General features: G+C 33.2%; 1 protein-coding gene across 10 annotated transcripts in view; it reads left to right on the forward strand.

Annotated features, from left to right (window-relative positions):
- Positions 1-27,717, forward strand: part of tenm2b (teneurin transmembrane protein 2b) — a 576,016-nt gene that overhangs the window by 266,644 nt on the left and 281,655 nt on the right. For 4 of the 10 annotated variants that reach the window (XM_068216114.2, XM_068216117.2, XM_068216115.2 and 1 more), the window contains one exon: positions 1,714-1,806. The exons of the other annotated variants lie outside the window; for them this stretch is intronic. In XM_068216114.2, coding sequence (XP_068072215.2) covers positions 1,714-1,806 — 93 coding nt within the window. The remainder of the gene's footprint in view (positions 1-1,713; positions 1,807-27,717) is intronic. 10 annotated transcript variants of the gene reach the window in all.

Below are 27,717 nucleotides of genomic sequence, written 5' to 3' on the forward strand. Positions count from 1 at the left end.
TATAAACTGACATATCAACCATTTGGTAGAGGTTGGTATTTAAAAAAGAATGATGGGATGTGTTGAAAAAAAATGCATTGACTGTGTAAACTATCAACATTAGGAGTTAAGAAATGCAAACCAAACACGTTTTTCTTGGTAGGGCAGTTTTTTTAGTTTTGTTTTTTTTTTTGACAATTTTAAACTGAATATTTATTTTTGAACACAAATAAGAGTGAATGTGTGGATAACATGGTTTTGAAACATTAAATTACAAATGACTTGTAAATAGTTAATTTAATGATTTTTATTTAAAAATGTGTTACTTCACTAAACAAAATATATGACTGTTGATCATTGCCATTTATTTGTATTTATTTGTAAACCCCGGGAATTACACTCTTTCATCCTTAACAGCTGGAGTTCAGTTTTGGAATTTGTATTGGTTTTCTGTGAACTGTAAAGCTCCACCTCTACCTGATTTGATTGACAGTCATTTTGAAATTGATGAGCGTTGTCTGCTGGAGTTCATGTTTGGTATCTGTGAACAACAAAGCTCTGCCTACTTTTATTTGGTTGGCCATATCAGTCATTTTTGACAACTGATAGCTGAAGCAGACCAGCCTGAATGTTTATCTTTTAAAATATTTTGCTTCTAAAGTATCACATCATCTATAAATTATTTGTTTTTTTGTTTATATTTTATAAAGACACATTTTTGCATGTACAATTAGCTTTTAAAATGGTAATGTAGTTAAAGTAGAAACATATAGAAATATTGGAAATATGTGGAAAATATAGAATAGATTTTTGAATATTTGATAACCTTGAGGAAATGTAGCATGTTACGCTTGTTTCAATAATTTGGCCTCGCTCTCCATGCATCAAAATTATAGATTATAGCAACTTACTAAAAATATAATACGGAAAATCCGGAACTTGTGTAGATTTGAAAGATTAGAAAAATCCTATTTGATCATATTTTAAATAGATTTTGTTAGTGTATGAAGCTCCGAGCTTGTTTCAGCAAACTGGTGATGAGTAAAGCTTGCTATGCAACAAAATGATTTAATCTGGTTCATGACTCAGCTTGAATGATTCAGACAGATCACTTCACACATTTTTTGAGTCAATTATAAAGTGGACATTTTCTTAAAAAAAAATTCACATATCCACATAAGCAACATCTCAACTTATTCAAATACTGTATTCTGAAACGAGCGAAATCATTTACTATACAGCTTATGTAGCCTATATGTGTTAATGGTTAAATACAACATTATCTGACTGGTTATCTCTCTCTTACGCAAATATCATCCACGTAGGCGTTAAATGACAAATAATCGTGATATTTGACTAATGTGAGTCAAACTATGCCCCAGTCTCTCCTCCATGAACGTTCCCGGTCACATCCCACCCCTCCCTTTCCATGTGAGCCGCGAGCATCTGCTTTGTGCGGAGTAAAGAGCCGCACAGCTCTGCTCCGTCTCTTCACAACTACACTCTTTTGTTCCAGAAATTCTCTCCGTTCTTCCGCTTCTCGATTCATGAAACTTTCTCAACGATTACCTCGAAAACGAAGCTAAATAAAAGAAACGAAGATGAACTGAGTTGCGTGTAGAACTGTGCTTAGAGCGCTGTTGCTGAGGGGAGATTCTTCTGTATATGTGTGCGTACATCCTCTGTCAAACCTGCCTGCGAAGTTTTAGGATCCGTTTTTCTACCTGTTTAAAGGATTTCTGACTGACTTCAGGGCCGGTAGAAAAAGCCGGGGAGAGATGCATCACCCAGGCATCCACAGGGCGAAAGCGCTCCATTACGATCCAGGTAAGAGCTGCCGCTTCACTTCTTCACTGACACTGCGCGTAAACGGTCGGAGAGACGTGCCGTGCGCGCGAACTACAGTACCACAAGCCCGCGCACAGATTTTTCTGTCATGAGTGTATTTTGCTCTCTAAATGTTTGACATTTATAATAGCGTATATTGCTATGTTCTTATGCATGTCCCGAATAATTGATTAACTGACTAAACAAACATGCGGTTGGCTATACAGGTGGCGAAAGTAGGCTACTAGTATAGTCTAACGTTACTTAGCAAACAAACGTCTCAAACTGTGTTTAGAAGTAGAGGGGCTCTAGTGTGTTGTATTAGTCAGATACATGAAAGCAAGGTAGTTAACTTCAATAATTCAGTTAGTTGTGAAGTATTTGTTCTATTCTTTGTGAAGACAGTTTGCTTGAAAATCATCTTTAACATCATGCTGACTGAACATTGATTAGTGATTGTTTTAATATTGACATGGTTTGTGGTGTTTACTGTATTCAAATGAAGATACTTCATTCAAATTTGCATCTTGTAATCCCAAAAATGGATTATTGATAGAACTGTTGGAGCTATTTAGTAGTCTATAAGTAAAGTGAGACAAAGTTTTACTGTATTGACCATTTTGAGGGATGTAAACAATGGTCCTTATGTATTTGCTGTTTTATATTTTTTATTCCCACAGCTACCGAGAATACAAGTTTTTAGAGTGATAAAAAATGTTATGGTAGCTGTTTTAACGTGAATATATAATTGAATTGCTGCTTGTTACAGTTATGAAATATTATGATAACAAGCAGGAAATGGTCAAGGGCCAATTACATTACCACACTGAAATGCTTTATACAGTATACTGTACAGTATACCTGTTCATCTTTAATGGTTTCCTTTATTCTATTATTATTTCTGTTGCTGGCATGGCCAACAAAAGCATTGACACTTGATAATGTTTCACAGAAGAAAGAGAAATGTGGTGGAAACAAAATGGGAGTCATTTTAAAACAAGCTAAAGAGTTAAAAAGCTATTCCTTTAAGACAATGAAGTGAATGTTTGAGTAGGCCTTGCTTATGCCTAATAACCATGACTAAGCAATGAAGTTTCCAACTGTGTTTTATTTTCATTCTGTCTTTGTTTTATCAGCATTACTATGATTCATCCGCATGCTGTGAACAGTAGCCAAGAAACAATATAGTTAATAACGTGTCACATTGAGCCATTTTAAACTTTCATTTTGATTAATGCTGAGGAGAGCGGCAAATGAGCGTTTCACAATGTTCTGTATTCCACAAGGCATTACAAAGCATGCTTGCAATTTTTATCTGAAATACAATGCTGATTCATTCTAAAAGCATACAGAACAAAACCTCACTCCACTGAGATGGATTCACTTACATTTAGAGGTATGATAGAGAGGCCACACATGGAGAAGATGCCTGGTTAAATTGCCCAGAGGTCCAACCTGGAATTGAATGGTGTCCGCCAAAGACGAGTCCAGCAGATGCTCTGGCCGGCATATGTGAGCACGTGTGTGGTAAAAGCATGCTGTCTGCTGCAGAGAATGAGATCCTTCTTCTTCATCTCTACACGAGAGCATAGCTGTGCACTTTGGGGAGCCGGGGAGAGAATGCGGCATATCTCTGCTTTTACGAGCTTCTTAAAATTAGACTGGCATGAAGCAATTTACCTCAACCCAGGCCTCTTAGCCCACAGATGCAGGAGACGGAGATAGAAGAGGGGGTGATTGAAAAGCCTCCTGTCCAGAATGTGTGATCAATGGCAGGCAGTTCCACTCTCCCCTTCAGCGCCTGTCTCTATCAATTCAGAGCTCAGTGGGCAATCACCCCTCGCCTTAACCTCCATCCACCTCTGTCTCGTACAGAAAGACACTGCGGCGTTCAAAGTCCTTATCCTGCCTCATGCGCACGCCCTTGCTAGAAAAGGCCATGGTTGCAGCATCAGAGTTCCTGTTTTACAGCGTGTATTCACAGAGCAACACGAGCAGCTGTGCTTTAAACTTGCGCTGAGGTAAGATGCGCAGAGTTTGAGAGGGAAAAAACAGATCCTAGATCAGTAAATCTTTGGGAAAGAAAAAAGCCCCAGAAGTGGATGTTGAGCGGCAAGCTGCTTGTCTGTTTTCTACAGTCTCCTTAAGCTCTTTTGAGCCGCCGCTGTCTAATTAGCAGTACTTTTGCATTGGTTCTTGAGCTAGAAGAACCCAATTTTTAAATTGAAAAATATGGAATCCATTAACCTTGCAGGCAAGGGCCACTTGCTGGCATCTCATTAGAGGCAAGGGAAATTGAGCAACACAAGAAAATCTATTATTGTTTTAATAAGCCAACAGTTTGTTAATTTACAGGGTCTTAAGTGTAACTGCAATTTTTCATCAATATCAACTTAATGGAACTGGCTCATTGGGAACAGATTAGTGTGTTTAGGATAGCCTTTATAAACACTGGCTTGAAGAAAACATGCCTACTGTATATGCTCTTGTGCTGAAACACTGCTGTTGCGATTTAATTTATACTGTGCCAATTGAAATGCAGAGTAAAGCTACTTTGGAAATTTGGACAGTGCTGATGAAGATTTATTATTAGTAATATGTATTATAATTTATTTCAATAGAGGGTTTACAATACATATAAATAGGCCCACACGCAAGATTTTTAGCCCATCGAGTCTATTTATTTACTTGTGTACATGTGTGTAAGTTTACATTTGTTTAGTTTTTTAATTAATTTCAGTAATATTATTGACTAATATGATAATGTTCATTAGATGTTTTTACAATACAATCTTTTAGTAGATATATTATGAGAGACTTGCTTTGTTTACCAAATAAGTGGATCTAGATGGATTTGCATTGTAAACTTTAAATACAAGTTAAAAAGCTATTATTTTTATTTAATGTATTAAGTTTTTATTTATGATACTTCCAAAATAATACAGCATAAATCCACAGATTTGTTTTTACAAAATTCTTCGCAGAATTAGCAAAAAATGATTTCTGTATGGTCCTGCATATACATTAAGTCTGCGTTTGATTATATTGAGAATATATCAAGCTTCAAATTGGATTCAGTCTTCTGACAAGTACTCGCAGCATGAATATGCAGAGATTCCTGCTGGTTTTACAAATGCATACTATCTATTATTTGGCTTCTTTTCTTTGTTTTAAAAAGCAGAGTTAAAATTTATCAATTCTGGATCCTAATTAGGAAGCTGTGGGGGCATGAAGATTTGTGCCACGCTGCTTTTATTTATCAAGCCGTAAAATGCCCCTTCTTAGAGTCAAAACAAGGATCAAGGATAGGACAAGTCTTGCACCACTTCACACATGAGTGAAGGGAGAATTTTTACAATGACACAATAACAACAATTCATTCTGTGCCTTTAGTGCTGGTTAGAATTTTGTAGCTGGTTATTGGATGCATACTGAAATTTGGGCAACACCATTCTTGAAGGGGTGTTCATAGGACGTGAATGCTTATGTGTCATTTAAGCCTTATATCATTTTAAATGCAAATATGACATTGATTCTAATGACAATTTGACATAAATACATCGCAATCACAAAGTCTTCATCTTTGTCATGACAACTTGATATTACCAAGACAACATAACTTGTCATAAATTTGTCATAAACATGATTCTCATGAGGCCGTTATAATTGTCATAAATATTTTTCTGATCACTTTTTAAACTGTATTTGTCATGACATTTTCACATAAAATGTATCTACGTTGTCAAATCGTTTTTAAGAATGTCTTTAAAGTTGCAATAGGTGATCTTCCACAATGCTAACAGCTTAGCATAAATCTCTGAATCAAAGTTCCTCCCCTGCCGTCCAGAGCCATGCCTCCTGAAACATGAGCTAGCGCACCTTAAAGATGACAGCAGAAGAACCCTCTCTTGTGTTAAAAGCGACAAGTGCTTATCTGGCAGCGTGCAGGAATTACACACATTTCTAAGTCAAACTGACATGCCATTTCAGAGCGAATATTCAGAGTTGCATGGTAAACAATAGGAGGAGAGTGTCACAGGTCGTCATTGTTCAAAAATGAACCAATGTGATTGAATATAAAACCAGCTTCACATCAGTAAAGCTGGCTAGGTGGGATAGTGCTATTTACTTGTGTTTTGTTGTTGAAGTAAATAAAATCTACATTATCAATGCTGTCAAAGGACATTATGACACTGAAAATAGTAGCATCAATCTTTTATCGGAAGATTTTAGAACAACACTTCTGTGCAGATATAACCCATTTGTAACAACAACATCTAACGCTACATCAGCTTTGCGTGAAGCTAAAATAGTTTTAAAACAGAATATTACCTATCTAAAAGAAATCCTTAAGCTATGGTGTCATCCTTTCTCCAGCGTAAGAAGGTAACTCCAATATTGATTAAGGTTTTTAAAATGTTTTGATTAAGCATGTTTTTACAGATCGCGCTCTCTCTCACTCGATCTCTTTCATACACGTGCAATGCACAAATGGAGGAGCTGCGTACAAATGGCTGCACAGGTGTTCAAATCTGCATTTGCTGACAGACAGTTTGAGCTACTTATCGAAATTTTGAGAGATTTCGACCCATATATATATATAAATGAACAGTGTTGGGGAAAGATACTTTTGGAAGTAACGCACTACAATATTGAGTAACTCGATAAAAAAGTAACTAGTAGTTGCGTTTACTTAGTTACTTTTTTTATAGTAAGTAATGCATTACATTACTTTTGAGTTACTTTTACATTTCTTTTGTTACTATTGCTATTTTTTACCTGACAGAGTATTGATTTCTTTCAGAACTACATTTTTTCTTTCTTTTTTAATAGAGGATTAATAATATATATATTTTATGACAATGTTATCCGAGAACTTCCTGACCCCAGAGCCCTACACACAGTACCATATATACAGACTATTGAAAGTTTAAAGCAATGTGTTTGCTTCTTTTATATTTTTTGTCTTAAGTAGAATCACTGTCCATTGAGACTCAAATCCCCCCAGAGAAATTAGACACGGCTTCCTAAAACATGGCGCTTATGTGCGTGGTGCTGCAAAAGATGCAAGACTCACGCATGTCCACCAGACGCATGTTTATATAGAAAACCTATGGAAAAAGCGCATTGAAATGGAAAATTGCATTCTGTGTGCATGGCCCCTAAGGGTACTTTAAAATGTAATTCAATCTAATTACAGTGATTTAAATTTTGATGACTACATTACCCAGATTAAATAAGATAAATTACCACCCAGCACTGGTTATACATCATTTCTACTTCAATTCAGTTTCCAATTCAATCTAGTGTTCACATCGAAGAACAGCTTTAAACCAAAATACAAATGAATTTTAAGCCAACTTGTTCTAATTTGTGGGGAATGAGGCTTTTTTATTCAGACTGGGCTGTTAGAAATGTTATTAGTTTTCACAGCTATTCTGTGTCTACTTAATGGCTTCTGACTAATTTTGATGCATCTGATTGGCCACTGTATTTATGCATTGGATTTATTGTGCTCAACATTATAATCCTGGCTGCCGTAATCGTGTTCTTCTTTTGATTAATAGTGCAGCTCTAATTCTTTTTATTATTATTATTATTATTTTTAATTAAAGAAGCTGTCCAAAGTGTGTATGTGTGTGCGTGTGTTTGTGTGGGTGCATGGACGTGCTCACCTGCACCTCTGTTGCTGTCACTTGGAAATGAATGCCAAGTTCATCAGTCCCTCGACTGGCCTTAATTAACACACAGATTAAAGGCTCACTGCGGCATCAGCATTGATTTATCTGATCGGCCATTTGGCAAGTCTTCACATTAATCTGGATGAATAGAATATTTAGATTGTTTAGGGTTTATTGATGAATTCGTTGTGTTGACTGGTTTGACTGAAAGAGGAAACAAAAGTGAATCCATGCTGCTCTGGGCTCTTTGATCAAAATCTGCAAAATATGTACATCAATATTGTCAAATATATTATTGAAAATATGAGGGCTATATCATTATGAAATGCGTTTTATTCTCCAATACATGTTGGTCAAAATTATTGGCACCATTTTATTATTTTATCTCTCATTTGTTTTCTGAACACTCTAAAATGCAGGGTTGGGACAAATATGGACAAACCCACTTATTGGATTAAAAGGTGTCATTTAAATTGAATTTTAAAAACTTAACCCACCATTGGGTTTGTCCATATGTGGCTCATTGTTGGGTTACGACACATATTGTCTCTAATATGTGTTGGTCAAAATTATTGCCACGTTTTGTTATTTTATTTCTCACCTGTTTTCCATACTCATTAAAAATACTGGGTTGTATTATCCCAACATTGAGTCAAATATGTGCAAACCCATCTATTGGATTATAAGGTGGCATTCGAATTTAATTAAAAAACCTAACCCAACATTGGGTTTTGTCCATATTTGACAGATTTTTGGGTTACGACATGTACATTATTTTCTTTAATACATGTTGGTCAAAAATATTGCCACCATTTTATTTTTTATCACTCACGTGTTTTTCATACACTTTAAAAATGCTGGTTTGTATTAACCCAATGTTGTATCAAATAATGACAAATGCATTTATTGGATTAAAAGGTGTCATTTAAATTGAATTTAAAACACTTAACCCACCACTGGGTTTGTCCATATTTGACTCATTGTTGGGTTACGACATGTATTTTTACTAATACTGTATGTGTTGGTCAATATTATTGGCACATTTTATTATTTTATTTCTCACTCGTTTTCCATACTCATTAAAAATACTGGGTTGTATTAACCCGACGTTGAGTGAAATATGTGCAAACCCATCTATTGGATTATAAGGTGGCATTCTAATTTAATTAAAAAACCTAACCCAACATTGGGTTTTGTCCATATTTGACAGATTGCTAGGTTACGACATGTACATTATTTTCTTCAATACATGTTGGTCAAAATTATTGGCACCATTTTATTTTTTATCACTCACCTGTTTTTCATACACTTTAAAAATGCTGGCTAGTATTAACCCAATGTAAACTAACCCATCTATTTGATTAGGTCTCATTAAAATTGCTTTGAAAAACTTAACCCACCATTGGGTTTGTCTATATTTGACTCATTGTTGGGTTATGATACATATTTTCTCTAATACGTGTTGGTCAAAATTATTGGCTTCATTTTCTTATTTTATTACTCACTTGTTTTACATGCACTCTGAAAAGGCTGGTTGTATTAACTTAGTGTTGGGTCAAATATGGACAAACCCAATAGTGGGTTTAAAGGTGTCATTTAAATTTAATTGAAAACCTAAACCAACATTGAGTTTGTCCATTTTTGACTCAATGGATTACCACAAGCCAGCATTTCATAGCATGTAAGGTTCATCTCTAGTCAACATCATGGTAAAACCTTACCTTTGTGCTCAATGACCACATTTTTTGTGTCACTTTTGATGTTTGTTTTGGATTATTGTCGTTATTTTCAGTATCAAACATTCAACCATGACTCTTTAAAAGACCTCTAGCTTATCCATTGAGGTTTAAAGGTCCAGTAATATCTGATAAGTCAATAATGTTGAAGAGATTTTTTTTTCTTTTTACAGTTCTCCAACTTGGAGGGTATTTTGCCACTCATACTTTCCTTCTCACTTTGCATTAAGAAAATACAAACACACATCTTCTATCAGGCAGATTTATAACATCTCCATTTGATTGGGACTTCCCAACAATATCTTGCTTCATGGTAGAATTGGGAATTGTCATTGCTTTACCTATTATCTTTCAACTGTTTGGATAAACCAACTTTTTTCTCTCTCAGAATAATACTCTTCGATTTTATGAAAGGACAAATGATTAAATTGGTTATTTCTGTTCCTCATTTCATACTCCTGCGACACAGAGAGTTGGACTGATGTGCTAAAAATAAATATACTAAAGAAATATTTCATTCAAAAGAATCATTCATCAAATCGTTTTTAATTGTCTCATTTTCAGCAAAAGTTTATTTTCAGTGTTTTGTCTTCAGTGTTCAGCTCATATCTACCAGAGGTGGCAATCATTTTGACCATGACTGTGTTAAACTGGCACATTATAGGAACTATTGAAGGGTCAGACTGGAGTGGGTCAGAGAAAGTAAGACGAGAGAAGAAAATGAGGCTGAAGGACTGTTGTGTTGTGGTGTATTGATGTTGTGTATGTGCTCTCTCCGTGTGTGTGCGTGTATGTGTGTGTGTGTGTGTGTGTATGCGCTCGCGTCCTTGTAGGGTCTCAGATGGAGATGTAGAAAAGCGTTACATGGCTGTCATTCCTCTGGGACCCTTCCATGCTGAAGGTCACAGCTGCAGTGTCACATGAAACATGGTCCAGTCTGCCCTGTATGATCGCTCTCTGCCACCCCTGTCGGCTTGCTATGTGCTGTGAAAACTGCAGAGATTTTCGGAACTCACTTTTTTATTCTGTTTTTACCTATTTTATTATTGTGTATTTTTCTTGCTTATTTGATTGCATCTCTTCAGTTTCCGTTTTGTCTTTTCTTCTGTTTAGTCTCATTTCTCATTCTTTTTTTCTCTTTTATTTTTATACTGATTCTTTTTTTTGCTTCTTTTCTCTAATTATGTTGTTTGTTCATCCTTTTCTTTTCAGTTTGTTCTGTGTTTGTCTCATTTTGGGTGTTTTTTCGTCCCACTTTGTTGGTTTTCTCATTTCATTCTGTCTTGTCTTGTATAATCTCTCCTCCTAATTATTTTTTATTCATTTTTTTCTTGTTTTATATTTTCACTTCAGTTTTCTTTTTTAGTTTCTTCTACTTTTTTTCTTTTGCTGTTTTGGTTTTCATGCTTTTCTTCTCATATTGTCTGTTTTTGTTAGTTTCTCCTGTTTCACATTTTCTTCTAATATTACCTCTTCACTTCTGAATTTGTCTTTTTTGTTGTCACTTTTCTCGTATTATATCTCTTCTTTTATTTTCTTCTTCTTTTCTTGTCTTAATGTTCTAATCTGAAATCTAATCTCTAATACTCCTAGGAAAAACAGGAATGTTGGCAGGTATGCTTACCAGTTTAATAATGATTTGATCTGCTGTAGTTAGGGCTTATAATGCGGTTCTCTTGCCATCTTTTGGATAGGAAATGTCAACCGTCTTTGGTCTACTCTATGGCAAGCTAATGGCCGTTAACCAGCTTTCTCAGAAATTGTAAATGTTTTGAAATAGGCACTATTCTCATAAATAACTGCATAGTTGCAATCTAAACAACTACATTCTCGACTAAAAAAGCCTCAAAAGTACATTTTGTTGTGTAACAGCAGTAATATTTGTCAAACTGTAATGTCTCTCTGCTTGTTGCTGGCTGTATGTTGGCGGAGTAATACACAAAGAGTAAAGATGATGTACGTGTGCTGACATTACTTTAATATCTCTCGGCTATCAGCCAATCAGATTTGAGAATCAGACAGAACTGTAGTATCAATATATATAATAAACTCTGTAATATATTGTTTCTTTCTCTGCTCTTCTTCTCGTCTCACCTCTTCTGTTTATCTTTTTTCCTTTCACGTTCTCTGTTTTCTATGTTAATCACCTCAGTATTTTTCTCTTCCCCATTAGCACCTTTCAATCACCCAGGCGAGTGCGGAGGTGAAAATTATACGTATGCGATCATGCTTGCTCTTTTCCTATATATTCCAACAATTGCACTCTCACTTGTTGAAATTCTGTTTGGGTTTTGCCAGAGGACACCATCATAGAAACGCACAAGTAAACTACTGTTTGTGAATGAACTGATATTACAGTGTGCGCTTTAATATCAGAAGTAAATATCACTGTAAGGGCAGGTGGACGCCAGTGATAGTAAGATATTACATAGAATAAAGGCCCGGGGCAGCACAACAAACAACACGGATCAAGGGAAACATTAATTTGCAGATTTTACATCCAGCTTTCTCTGACATGCCGCATTTGTGGCTCAGCGTAGAGTCAGTGGCTGAATGATACTTTGTGTAGTTTTAGTGGTACCATCTTGTTTTGTAGGACAGAGATAAAGTGGAGCTTGATCCCGTGGTGAGAGCTCTGGCCCACTGATGGCAATGACAAATAAGCAGCGGTAAACTTGGTTGGGGAGGCGAGGGTTTGGGGGAGAGACGAGTGCCCTGCTCATCCATCACTGGCCTACTCACACACACACACACACACACACACACACACTTACACACACACACACAGACTCACACACCAGCACAGAAACACTCGGTTTCTTGAGCAAAACGGGCATCGTCACCTTTGGGAGCAGAGTTGTTTACATCGCGTCTGTCTTTGTCTTGTTCGTTTGTCACAGTGATGGAGAATGACATTTGACCTTCATCAAGCTCTTATGTGCTCTTCTGTTAGCTCTTTTAGAGCTGTGAAAACACATCACTGAGAGGTTGATGTGTGCACCTTCTGCGCCTCAAATGGTTTTTATATACAGTACATGAAAATGTGTTCGCCTTCAGTTTAAGCTTGAGAGATTGTTGTTGTTCAGTATTATTTTAATTAAAATGTTTAGATTTTTTAATGGGACAGTAAATACATAATGTTAAAAAATAATGCTGCTGTTTTGAACATTTAAAAATCCTGAAAACAATAGTCATAGAAAAAAATTATTATATAATATAATCGTAAATGTGTCATAATTGTCAAGTTTTGTAAATTGAGTTACTTTTGTTAAATAACTGTAATAATAATAAAATCTGGAATCTGAGGCTTCAAAAAAAAATACTGAGAAACTTTTTGAGTTTTTTATTTATGCTTATTTTTAGTATTTTTACAGCGCATTGTGTTCTGCATCCTGATTTGCTGTAAATATCCTCTGTGTCTCCAGTACAGAATGCGTTCAGCTTGCCAAATGAATATAAATCACTGATCACTAACAGTATGAGTTTCAACAATGATGTAAAAATACTTGTAACTGCATGACCATCGTAAAGGGGGTGACACACTGGATGCATCATGCATTTTAGAATTGTAAACATAGGTTTATGTCTGGGTATCCAAACCGGCACCTCAAGTCAGCGGCTGTCTTTGGTGCCCAGCTACGACTCAAGACACTGTTCATATTTCTGCTGCGCCACAGTGCCATCTGAATATTTTTTATTGTAATAACATGCAAATTTGCGCATCTGATGTGTGTTATTTCCAACTGCCATGTCCACGGCGCAGCCGCTGTGCGACCCCCTTAAGGATGGAGTCTGCTTTAGTTTTGTAGATCAGTGACAGAATGATTGAAGAACATTACGCTGGGTGCCAACATTATCTGCACAAAAGCTAAAAAGCTTTATGAACCTTTTGCTGACAGCGATAAATGTTTGCTCCTGACAACATTTTGGTATTTGGTTTCATTCTGTAATAGAGAACAATAGGAAATTGTTAATGCCTGTCTGAGAAAAGTGTATTAAGTGTGACGCAAGGGATTTTACAGCCTTAAAACATCTATAATAATTGTAAAAAATAAAGAAAAAATCTATTGTAATTTTCCATTTGCATCATCATGTAAAAAACACGAATCTACACATGTGTGTTATGTGTTCATAGCTATCAAAAGTCTACTGAAATAATCATGGACTACTACTAGTTTTTTTCCCTTTTTTTTTTCAAAATGACATTTACACTTACTGTCTTGGTATGAGACTTTTTTTTTTTGTAATTTTTGTAGATATGTGAGAATCAAACTTTTCAAAAACACAAAGGAGCACAATACAACTCAACTAATCTAAGCAAGGCACTGGTGAACATAATCAGTGAACTAAAAATTTTAAAGTTTTAATGCATTTTTGAACATTAATATACTCAAATGATGATTTGAGGGACTGATAATGCTAAATTTAAGGGTTTCAAAGTGCATTTTTTGAAAATGATTCCATTTGCATCTCCCTGTAAACTACAAAAACATGAATCCACACATGTGAGTTATGTATTTATAGTTATCAAAAGTCTACTAAAATAATGGTGGACTACTATTTGTTTTTGTTTTTGTTTTACAAAGTGACATTTAGACCTACTGGCTTGGTATGATACTAAATGTTTAGTCATTTTTTGCAGATATGTAAGAATTAAACTTTTTAAAAAACACAAACTAAAATAATTTCCATTTTTGGTACATCATTGTTTTTGTAAACATACTATAAATAAACCCTAAAGAGAAACAGAAACCAAACATGATTAGAAATGTTGTATTTGCAACACTGATAAAGAATTTATTAGTTTTCCATTGCCTTTTTTTTCTAAATTGGGTCAGTCCATTTCAATTTATCTAGTAGTGAAGTGGTTGCTAGATAAAAGTTGCTTGCAGATTAGATTTCAAACAGATGAGTGAAGCAAAAGTGAGAAGAGGGACAGAAAGTGAGTCTTATGATCTTATGATATCTGTCATTACGTCGGATGACTGCTCAAGTCTGGGGTTTAGAGTCAAACTGCATTGCATTTTTTCTTCTTCCCACGTAGGAGAAGAGCCCAGAGCGTCTGTTTTCACACAGACTTCAGAGCATCGGTGCCGGGGTGTCATTTTGCAGAAAAATCTGCCCGCGTCTGATAGTTAGAAGCGTAGACTCATGAGTCTGTAGGCATGCAGAAGCATTTCTCTTTGTGTCACGCTGCGTTCGGGCTGCTCATGACGCTAACTGGGCATTAAAAATAGAGCATTACACAAGGTGATGTCTATGGGTGCGTTCCAATTACTTTGCCCTGCTATGAGGGTGTTCGGCCATCTTGTACGAGATTACAAATCATAGGGAGCAAACGCATCACTTTAGAAGAACGAGAGGAGAATTTACCCAACAGTTCACACGTTTTGGATTTGAGAAATTGTATTGAATAAGACACACGACAGTTTTAAGGTTGGAATCGATAAGAATTTGAAAAAGCTCAAGACACTAAATGATGATTGAAATTCAGATTTAAATGAAAAATTATTATTTTTAAAAATTAATCGCATCGATTTTAATTTGAAATCAAAATTTAGAACATAAAAGATTTTTTAAAAATCATACAGATCCATTTTTTTTACATTAGTGAATATTAATATATAATATACATATTAACATAATAATAAATATAAACAATAACAATTATGAACTTTCATGTGATTTATAAGTTAATGTAAATGATATCAAACAATCTTGATGTTAAAGTTTTTTCCAACTGCTTACACACATTTTCAAAACTGTTTCACCTTTTTTTCGAAACTCTCTGCACAAGTCCTAAAACTGCACACACAAAATGCCTTACATCTCCTTCAAAAAGTAACGCTGCATTCAAAATGCTGTAAACATAAAATGGCAAACACTTCTCTCATAATAGTAAATGTTTGGATATAGCATGTAAACAACATTATTCTAAATCTAAAGCTCTTAGCTCTTCTATAGGCATTTATCTGTTACATTACAATGTTCTACAGTGAAAGTAACCTGCTGAAAGGAGTAACAGGTTCACTGTAAACACCAATGAAGAAGGAAAAAAAAATATTTTACTTCAAACATCACTGGTGTTTACAGTAGCATAGTGTATGTAAATAAACATAGACTACAGTATGTTAAAAAGGACATAAGTAAAGCAAAAGCATGTTCTTTAGAATACAGTAAAGAACACAATTCTGTGTGGGGGGTCTCTGTGCGAAAAGCGTCCATTGCCTAACGAAGCGTCATGCAGGCATACTGTAGGGTTGGGTATTTTACACTTTACAGCACTAGGCTGGAAAGAATTAATAATTTTTTTTTAGAAAAAGTTACATTTTGTAAAGCTGAATATAGGGAATGTACAAAACTAGAAATTAAGAATAGGGTGGCAAACCAGTTTTTTGTTTTTTTTTTGGAAAAGATCAGTCTGATGTCCCGTCACCTTTGACCTATTTATAGGCCTGTACTACAGTAAAGTTATGATTGGTTAGTGATCCGTAAAGAAATTAGTGTTTCCACATTTGAGGAGCGTGTGTGTGTGTGTGCGTGCGTGCGTGCGTGCGTGTGTGTGTTTGTGTGTGTGTTTGATCTGGTGAATAAATGTAACATTTTGAGGTGTTGTGTTTAGAAAAAAAAAAAGAGACAGTTCCTGTTAGAATTTGTGTTTTCGGTGGAGAATTGTGTGTAATGTTTTGAAAAAAAAGTGTTTTATGCAAAAACTGAAAACTGAGTTCAAGGCTGAAAATAGCTTCTGGTTTTGGAGATTTGCTGTGTAGTTGTGTGAGTAGAAATCATGTGACATGAAAAGATTTTGTGTATAAGCAGTTAGAAAAAACTATAAAATGTGTATTTGGTAATAATCTAAAATGTATTTTATTTTTAGTTTTGGGGGATGATGAAAAAAATATATTATATGATGCTGTGGTAACACTTTAGAATAACTGTCCCTTATAACTAATTAATAGATCATTAATAAACTGTTAGTTAATGGGTTATTAATGACTTTTTAAATAAAAGTTAATAGTTTGTTAATTACTGTACCTTACGGATAATAACTTACAAGCTGTAAGTTAACAAGTTATAAATGACTTGTTAACTGTATTTCAATGATTTATAATAAATAATAGATCTTGAACAAGCTGTTGATAAATTACTTACTAAAGGCTTGTTAAGTGTCAGTTCATAGTTTATATACGTTATTGGGACGTTATTCTAAAGATGCAAATATTCTTCATTTATTAATTGTTTGTAAATGAGGAAGAGTTGCAACTTTAGAATAACGTCCCAATAACATACATAAACTTTTAACTAACACTTAACTGATATATTAACTCACACTTTTCAGATCAGTTGTTCATATTTGTTAACCATCTAATAATAGCAGTGAAACTTTGTAGAACAGCAAATGAATGGAACAAGTTCAAGCTACAGAAATTTGATGTAATATTGAAAATATAAACATTTTGTTCCTTAACCTTGTTCCACTCAAAGGCTTTTCTGTGTGCTTCATTTTACCAAAGAAACTCCACAGATGAAATGTTGAACATTTTGTTTAATGTATAGAAACACACATTCTGAGCCATCACATGGCAGAACAGCAGTATACAACAGAATACAAACCCATGAGGTTTATGCTAAACATGAAAACAAAATAAATACAAATTTCTTTTATTAGAAAAGTTCTACAAGTGTTTCACTGCTATTATTAGATGGTTAACAAATATGAACAACTGATCTGAAAAGTGTGAGTTAATATATTAGTTAAGTTTCAGTTAAAAGTTTATGTATGTTATTGGGACGTTATTCTAAAGTTGCAACTATTCTTCATTTACAAACAATTAATAAATGAAGAATATTTGCAACTTTAGAATAACGTCCCAATAACATATATAAACTATTAATTGATACTTAAATTACGTAAGTAATTTACAAACATCTTGTTCATGATCTATTACTAATTTATTAGGTATAGTTATAAATCATTAAAATACAGTTAACAACTCATTAATAACTTGTTAACTAACAGTTTGTAAGTTATCCATTGGCTATCTATAAGTTATAAATATTTAACAACTTTTATTTAAAAAGTAATTTATAACCTATTAACTAACAGTTTATTAATGATCTATTAACTAGTTATAACGGATAGTTATTCTAAAGTGTTACCATATTATATTATATTATATTATATTATATTATATTATATTATATTATATTATATTATATTATATTATATTATATTATATTATAAAGAAAATGAACAAATGTTATATACAGTGAAATGCGCAGTCAAGCAGTGAGCATTCCCTCATAAACGATACCATTTCTCTTTCCAATTCTCACTCACCTTCCAATGATATAATAGTGTTTAGCAGTAATATAAGGGTTAAGAGAAGCAGTCGGAACACATGTCAGTCAAAACGACAGATGATGGATGACTGGCGCATAGGCTGTCATTCATGTCACTGGATAATTGTTCCCGTCATTAACTTAATGATTACTGACACGCTCCCACGCCTCCAACAGGTGCGCTGTCATTACACGCACACACATGCAAATACCATCTTAATGCATCCATAAAATCAGTTTTGCATGTTATTTTTCATTGTATAGGCTGGCCGCTGCTTAGACGAGATGCCAGAGGCTTGTGGTGATAGAGGGCACGTGCTGTCACGTTTCCATGCCAACAGGCTACAGAATCTCATTAGCTGAAATGTAGGGGGTTTCTCTTAATTATGATTGAACCCTTCTTCTCTCTGTGCTCTTCGCTTTATCAATTTCGGTAGTCTTTTTGCGCTGAAATGACACTTTGTTGATAAAGCAGATGGCTTTGTCTTGGTAAATACTGAAACATCTATGTCGTCCCGAGAAACCCTAGCGGCGTACATGGCGAGCAGTAGGCATGTGGTTCATGCCCCTTTGTCTACGGGCACCCCGCAGCGGCAAACACGCTGCCCACATCGCCCCCTGCCCGGGTCCAGGAACAGGCGCATGCAGGGGTCCTGGCCACCGCTTTCTTCTCCCGTGTTTCTGAAGTGCGCTTAGAAGCGCTTAGCCTTGGGGGAAGCATCTGACACAATTGCTGTAATCTGCATTTGACATCCAGGCAAGGGTAGGATTGTGCCACACACACATTCATTTCCCCATGGGGTGAGACTTGGCATCTGCGAGATCTGTGTGGTCGCTTGGTCTGCATTTAATGGCGGCTCTTTGAATGATTTTCAAGATATTGTTTTAACAGGATAGGGCTGGGTGATATTGCAAAAAAAAAAAAAAAAAATGATCACGATATTGTGTTTTAGATCATTCAATATCAATAATTGTTGAATATTTTTTAACAATGCATTTAGGGATAAACAGATTTTTTTAATCACTTTGGGTTATAAAAAATGTTAAAAAATAACAATTTTCTTTTGTATAATGTTATTATTATTAGTAGTAGTATTTATTATATGCATATTTATATTTGTTTTATTAAAAACAAGCTTAGATTTGCCCACCTGTCAGGTTTTGGACCATATGGGGCACAGCATGTGTATTTGGATTTAACTTTTTTTTTAACATACTTTGTTATTATTGTTCATTTATTCATTTGCTGGACATTAGAACTGAGTTTAGAAATACTTTTGAAACAAATTTTTACGCTGAACAAACAAAATAAATTATTTATAGGCTAATGGATGTCTGTGCGTACAACACGTTTCCCTATCCATGAGTGTGAAAGGGAAAGTAAAGAATGAGGAGGCTCATCTCTCGTTTTCACCTGTAGATGCTCTGTTTAATTGTTTTCTTACTAGTGAAACGCTCAGTTTTTCCATTTACAAAGTCCGTCATGTAAATAGAAAATGCACTGTGGCACGACACAACTGACTCTTAAAGGGAATGGGAGATAAGACCCTGATTGATTTATTCCCAAAACACACCTATAACTCATTAAGAGAATAAGCTCAACCCGTAAGACCATGTGCAATGATTGTGTAATGTGTAATGATTCAGTAAACCTCAAGCTCTGTAAACAAAACAAATGGGTTGGGGGTGTTGGGGAGGTGGGTGATGGGGGTGTGGGTCTGGGGTTCTTAAAAAGTCTTAAAATGTCTTAAATCTCAAAATCAAAATTTAGGCTTTAAAAAGTCTTAAGTTTACTAAACCATTGTGTTGTAGGTCTTAAATCTTTTTTAAACAGGTCTTAATTTTCCTTTGTTCATCTATTACTACACAGTCTGGCCAACACCCATACAAAAAATAATCTCAATAAAACTTTTAACTTTTTATTTAAAAAGGTAAATTTTAACTCTATTTACCATAATGGTTTAAATATTTTTCTTACAAAAATATTTGTTTAAATGAACTTCATGTATTTACTGCTAAGGACACAGACCTGGACAGATTGTTGTGTTTAGATTAATTTTATTACAGTTTTTAAAGCTTTTAAAACAATTGTTTATTTATTTTATTTAAACGTGTATTTTATACAAGCAGAGCCAATATATATATATATATATATATATATATATATATATATATATATATATATATATATATATATATATATATATATATATATATATTTTTTTTTTTTTTTTTTTTTTTTTTTTTATTATTTGTTATTGTATTATTAAACTTATTCAATTATAATTGTTTTTGATGGGGCAAATGAAAATCATTTCCATCTGGGCCATTTGAAAAATTCCTTCGTGTTTAGCCCTTTATGAGTCTAACATTCTATTTATAATGCTATTAAAAAATGTCTTAAAGTCTTAAAATTTACTTGGTGAAATCTGCAGAAACCCTGTTTAATATTGCAGGCAGCTACTGTAGGTTGGACGATATGACAGTGTTTGTTTGAATTTTCATTCTTCATTTGAATGAATCAAGACAACTATTTAGATTTTTTAACATCACCAACAATCAGCCAACAATCACTGCAATACACAATGTCAGGTTTATTAAGATTTGGAAACCAACTGGATGGAGGCCAGCTTGCACGAGCCACTGTCTACTCACAGTAGGCTCTCAGAAATAAAAGTGCAATAAACACACCAGGGCAGTACCTTCCAAAAGGTACATTTTTGTACTTTTTAGGTACTAATATGCTGCTTTAAGACACAATATGGACCCTTTAGGTGCTAATACTGAATATACATTTAAAGTACCAATATGGATCCTTTAGGTAAGTGGTTCTCAAACTGTGGTACGTGTACCACTAGTGGTACGCGGGCTTCCCACTAGTGGTACGCGGAGGAAGGAAATATGTCATGTACATGCTACATATATTTCAAAATTTATCAAAAAATATGTATATAATATGCCATATATGACATATAGCCTATATTTCTGAGGTAATCTGCCACGTTTTTTTTAACTGTGCAGAGTTGTAGCTGCTTTACTGGGCCTACTACGCTACTGTATTTCAATACTGCTCATTTTGGTGGTACTTGGAGAGACTATTTTTTTTGAAGGTGGTACTTGATGAAAAAAGTTTGAGAACCACTGCTTTAGGTCATACAGTAGGTCTCAAACTGGATTCCTGAAGGGCCACAGCTCAGCACAGTTTTGCTTCAACTCTAATCAATCAGCTGATCCAACTAATCAAGGTGTTCAAGACTACTAGAAACCCTTAAGCAGGTGTGAGTTGGAGGTGGTTGAAGCTAAACTGTGCGAGCTGTGGCCCTCCCGGAATTGAATTTGAGACCATTGCTTTAGGCACAAATGTGTACCTTTTAAAAGGATAGTTCATCCAAACCTGAAAATTATGTCATCAATTACTCAACCTTTACTTGTTTCTTCCTTTTGTTTTACACAAAATAAGTTATTTTAAAGCTGTTGGAAACCTGTAACCATTGACTTCCATAGTATTTGTTTTGTTTTGAAGTCAATAGTTTCTAACCTTTTTTTTTTTTTACAACATCTACTTTCAACATAAGCTCAAAAATGTATGGAAACATTTAAGGGTGAGTAAAAGTTGAGTGTTTTTTTTTTTTTTTGGTTGAATTATCCATTTAATCCACAGTGCCAGCCTTTATACCTTTATATCTTAGAGTGTATAAACTGGCATCTTTGCTACTATGGAAACTACATTTTTTGCTTCCCATGCTGGAATCTTTGCTTGGAGTGCTTGATGTAGAATTGGATGGGTTACACTGGTCCCAATGCCCCGGGTAGGAGTGAGGTTTAGTAGGAACTGTGTGATTAAACCTCATTCCCCTGGGCTCAAGATGCACAATAGCCACTGACACCACAGGCTGCAGTCTTTAGCATCCCTGCAAGTGCACCTTCCACCCATGCTACAATCACCAGTTAATCCTTGCTCAGGAGTGCTTTTTGTAGAACCATAGGGGTTACACTGGTGCTATGACCTGGATGGGATGAGGTTTGGGGGGATTGAGTTTAGCAGAGGCCAGCAAGAAAAAAAAACTCTGAAAGTAAATATCACTCCTCTGTCTCAAGAGGCACAGCAACATGCAGTAGAAGATGTCGTCTTTAGCATTCTTGTTGTTAGTGTGCTGTGTCTATGCAAGAATTGCTATTGAATGCTGCTTGGTTTGGGTTAATTAGAATACGATTGGATACATAGAGAATCATTTTAACACTAAAACTGAGCAGTCATTTTGACTTAAATTTTGACTTAAATTTTACAATTTAATATTTTGAAGAAACAAAACTCATATAACCCTGGTACTCTTATATAAATGTGTAAATATTTGATTTTATATAACATTTATATAACACATTATTGACAAAAATTAGAAAACATTAAAGAATTCAGACCATAACAGTCAAATTGACCACATGCAGTTTAATGTCTGCTACGTTTTCTCATAGCTTTGAATATGTGTGGCTTTTGCTAACAAAAAACACAACTTTTTAATAGCAATTACTAACATTACTTCAAAAACGTCTTTCAAACTTTCAAAAACCACATTTTTACTGTGGTAAAAAAAACAAAAAACATATTGTTTTTCAGGCAAAATTAGATATGCACCTCATTTACTATTTTAGACTATATTTATTCATTCATTCATTCATTCATTCATTTATTTATTTGTTTATTTTTTTATTTTGTATTATTAACTATTGATTTATTTATTTTTTAATACAACAAAGGAAACTAAATATTCCCTATGAATTCAAAGCTTTTTGAACTCCACTGCACTGTTTTTCTATAGTTTTTTTTTCTTTTTTTTTTCTTTTTTTCTATGTGCTAACATGCATTCGATGGGGTTGTTTGAATGCTACATTTATATATATATATATATATATATATATATATATATATATATATATATATATATATATATATATATATATATATATATATATATATATATATAAATTTTTTTTTTTTTTTTTTTTTTTTTTTTTTGCAAATTCGCTTAAATTTATTCATATTAAACAGTGTTTGCCATGCTGTCCCAGGAGAGTGCCCTGAGCTCAAAAGATCCTCAAGCTTGGGGCTCCCTTCAGTGTGAAAGGTGAGAGGAAAGTTTGAGCTCATGTTGGTCTCGAGAAATCCCATGCTTATTTATGGCTAATAGCAAAGTAGGAATTGCTATGGAGAAATATATTGTTGACTAAGAACTCATCTGTAGTGCCAATTTGGTTTGCTCAGAGTCAGTTCACTTATGTTGCATGTGTTTGGACGGTGGGAGATAACCAGGAACCTGGGGAAAACCGGCATGAGCAGGGAAAGAACATGTAAACTCCACACAGAAAGGTTAAGTGGCCTGGTAAGGACTTGAACAAGTGATTTTCTTGCTGTGCTAACCACTGGGCCACCGTGCCGACCTATCTAGGAAAAGGGGGAGTAGGGGTGGAAATAGGGGTTCTTCAAGACAAAGATACTGTATTTGATGAAAACTCTGGATAATTGTAGTGAATTAGAAATCATCTGAATGGTGAATCATGTTTTAGCTACTGCAGGGCCAGCTGAGGTAAATCATAAGCATGTGATCCTCTCAAAATTAGTTTATAAATAAACCACACTGACAGTGTATCATGTGTTTCAGTCTAAGTGTTATTTTCAACAATACATCAGATGTTAACGTTACGTGCTGTTCAAATAGCGTTCATTTAAATTATTTAATCATCAAAATACGGTTCCAGCACGATAAATTAACCAAACTAGTCTATACAATGTCATAACCTATGGTAGCCCTTATTAAATGCACTGTAGACTGCAAAGAAAACATTTTATATTTCTATTTGATAATTATTATACCTTTTTTACACTCACAGACGAGCTGAAGTTTCCTGTCAGACTCAAGGATTAAATTAAATTAACAGATAAATTTAATTAAAATAACAGATAGCATATTTCCTGGTAAAGAAAAATTATTAAAATGTAAAAAAACATTAGGTAAATGCTCGTTTTACATTTGATCACGCATAGTTCAGTTTGACCCTAAGGGAAAAACGTTGGTTCTTATTAACAATATCCAACTTAATTCACTGTTGAACTTTGCATGGGTGGTTCAGACAAGACAATAATCATTTAAAGTAACGATAAAAAGGTAATGAAGCAGTCTTTTAACAGGAATATTGTGATATTTTTATTAACTGTACTTACCAGGTGAAAACAGAGGTCTCCATCAAACGCTGTCTGACCTCCGATCCTGGTCCCATAATGCAATTAAAAAAGGTACATGAATGAAAAAACACCCGTGACACATGTAGTCCAGAAAAATTCTGTTAAAATATACTGTCATTTAACTGTTTTTGTACAGATTTTTTACCGTGTGGGTATACTGAATATAGTTTACATTAAAGTTTCCCAATCTACTACACATAGCTGCGTCCACTTAAATACCATCTTATGGACTCATTCTAGCAATCTCACATTAATGTCCACAAAAACTGCACTATATAAGGAAAACATTGCTAAAAGAAAATATTTTGGGCTCTAAATAGGTCACCTTTTTGTGTACTCTGATAACTTTGATTTCTACTTAAAATGATGATTCCTCTGAAAATCATAGTAAACATTACATTCCAATTCATAAATAAATGAGAGTAATCACTCTAATTCGGACTCCTCTGGCTTTAGTATTTGCGCAGTGTATGTGGTTTAACTGGCGATATTGATCCTCGCTAACAGCATGAATGGAGTTTAATTACCTGAGCTGCTTTGTCTGCCCTGTTTTTCCTAACTGCCCTCACGGGGATACAGCTGTATGTTCTCCAGCCCGACTGCCTCTGTTTATATGTCTTTATGGGATTCTGCCAGTATAGGTTGGCCACTGCAAATGCTCACAATTTAGTGCTAATTGCTCGAGCTACTCATTTATGCTTCCTTTGCTGGCTCTGATATATAAAGCTATATATGAAAACAGATGCATTATATAGAGTAGAGAAATATGCGAGACCTTTAGGGTTCCTGAAACATAATAAAAACATATGATTTGAGAGACTGAGTCAGATGTTTATCCCTGACTCAAAGGACCTGGTCTGATTTAAAAAAGCACATTTGTAATTGCAGTATGCATTCTGTACACAACAGGAGTTAGAAAGGGTCTGCTGTTTGATAATGGCCAGTTAATGCCTGGCCAGCAGCGTTATTTCTGTTTCCTAAGAGTGAAATCAAATTAGATGGGTAAACATCTCTATAAACTTTCTTCACTTGGTGTTTGATGGCATAGTTTACAGAAAATGTTCAGTGCTGCTATTTAATCACCCTCATGTTGCTTCAAATCCTTATGCTGTCATTTGTGGCTGTGTGTGTGTATGTGTCTTTTTTTTTTGTTTTGTTCTTGAAACAGTGGTGTTCACAGCTCTAAAAAAGAAAAAGATAAACTGAATAAAGGAAAAAAGTTTAAATGATTTTTGCACTGTCAAAAATCACTTGGTAGTTTTATTTGAGACAAATAAATGAAGCCAATTCATGTGTACTTTTTCATGATCATAATTTTATGGCCTTATTTGTTCTTTTTTGGAGCATACCAACCATTGTCAATGTAAAATAATGTAAAATCAATGTAAAAACAAGACTTTATAAAATTGGCTTTGGTTTACTAGTTAAGAGAATGGCATAATTTAGTTTCCTTTATTGTATATATATATATATATATATATATATATATATATATATATATATATATATAATACAAAATCAATAAAAATAATCAAATAAATAAATAGATTAATTAATAAATTAACGAATAAATAAATTATAATAAAATAAATAAACAAAAAATGATTAAATGAATGAATAAATAATAATAAAATGAATACATTATAATAAGTAAATAAATGAATTAATGAATGAATAATTGACTAAATAATAAATAAATAATTGCATGAATGAATGAATAAATAAACAATAAATAATAATATTAAAATAAAAAATAAAATAAATAAATAAATGAATGAAAAATTAAATAAATAATAGAATATAAATAAAAGTAAATAAATCAACCAAATAAATAAATGAATAAATGAATAAATAAATAAATAAATGAATAAATAAATAATAATACAATAATAAATAAATAAATAAATATAAAAAATGAATGAATAAATTAATGAATGTATGAATGAATAAATGAACTAGTTATTAAGATAAATAAAACAATAAATAAACAAATAAACAAATGAATGAATAAATACATAAATAAATGATAAAAATAAACAAATAAAATAAATAAATTATTAATTATTAATAATAAAATAAATAAATAATAAATAAATGAGTAAAAATAAATACATGAATGAATGGATGGATGGATGGATGGATGGATGGATGAATGAATGAATGAATGAATGAATGAATGAATGAATGAATGAATGAATGAATGAATGATTTTGTCGAACATTAGATGTTAATGAAATCCCTTGATTACTAAAGCACTTATAGCACAAAGGATAAAGTACATCGCTTGAGGCTGCTAAGATAAAGCAGTATATTCTTCTTGTTGTTTCTGCTTGATATTTAGCGTTTCTGGAAGAGGTGTAGGGTGAAGATTCGGAAGATTGTAAAGTGTGTTTTCCTTTGGTCGTACTTTGTGTGTTGTTGTGCACAGAGATGGTGCGATATTGATTTCTCTAGCTGAGTCCATGGCAAATTTAGATAAGTTAGGTCTTGCTTCTGCACAGGACGCCGATAAGATCTGAGCTGGAGACTGAAGACCCAGACAGTGGTTTGTAGCTGACTGCAAATGTTACTACTTATTGGCTTTTATGGTGTAGTGCCATTAAATCGCAACAAGTTGTGTTTGAGACTATGTCTGCGTGTGTATGTCTGTGTTTCCATATTATATCTTAATTCTTGCTGTGATTGTGTTATTTGCCTCATGCAGAGCTTCACAGACAATAAATGCATTGCATAGAGCCATTCTGAAGTGAAACCATGTAAAATAATGTAATGTTTAATATAGTGAAAAATCAAAATTATACTATAATATAAGCTTTCAATAGTTAAAGAGAGGTATACATTCTTAATTCTTTTGAACATGGTGATCTTAATGTCCATATACACCCCTCACAAATCTCTTTTTTAAATTATAGGATGCTTTACAATAATAAAGTTTATTTGTGCATATACATTAGATTAGTCAGTATCAAAGCCTATACTAGAACTTCTGTAGTTTAACAAAACAGCTTAAAATCATGGCACAAAAATAGTACATCCAAATTAATATGTTAAGGAAAAAATTACTACATGAAATATTAAAAGGTGAAAATGTAAAGAATAAAACAAATATACAATTTAGTAGAAATTAAGTTTTTTTGCGACACCTCACACATAGTCACCCATCCATCCTTTTTTTTATAGTCCATGAAATTCTGTGCATTTATTTCATTAAAAGCATAATAATAATAAAACTAATACTACTACTACTAATAATAATAATAATAAAGTATTAATAGAAGTAGTAGTAGTAATAATAATAAAACAATAATACAGTCATAATAATAATAATAATAATAATAATAATAATAATTTATTATTATTATTATCATTATTATTATTATTATTATTATTATTATTATTATTATTATTATTATTATTATTATTATTAGTTGTTGCATTTGTATTTGTATTAGTAATAATAATGTTTATTTTATAAATATATTTATTATTATTAATACCAATGCTTATTGTTATAATACGCATTATGAATAGTAATGTTAATAGTAATTTTATTATTAGTAATAATAACAATAATATTAATAATAATAATAATAATAATAATAATAATAATAATAATAAAATAATAAAAACAATAATAATAAAATAATAATAACAATAGTAGTAATAATAATAATAATAATAATAATAATAATTATTATTATTATTATTATTATTATTATTATTATTATTATTATTATTATTAATTTCTTTTTCGGCTTAGTCCCTTTATTAAATTATTAAAATTATTATATATTTTTTTTTCATTCATTCATTTTCTTTTTGGCTTAGTCCCTCTATTAAATTATTATTATTATTATTAATATTATTATTATTATTATTATTATTAATAATATTGTTGTTTTTATTGTTGTTA

This window comes from Danio rerio, chromosome 21 (genome assembly GCF_049306965.1).
Source record: "Danio rerio strain Tuebingen ecotype United States chromosome 21, GRCz12tu, whole genome shotgun sequence".
In the NCBI taxonomy this organism is placed as follows: domain Eukaryota; kingdom Metazoa; phylum Chordata; class Actinopteri; order Cypriniformes; family Danionidae; genus Danio; species Danio rerio.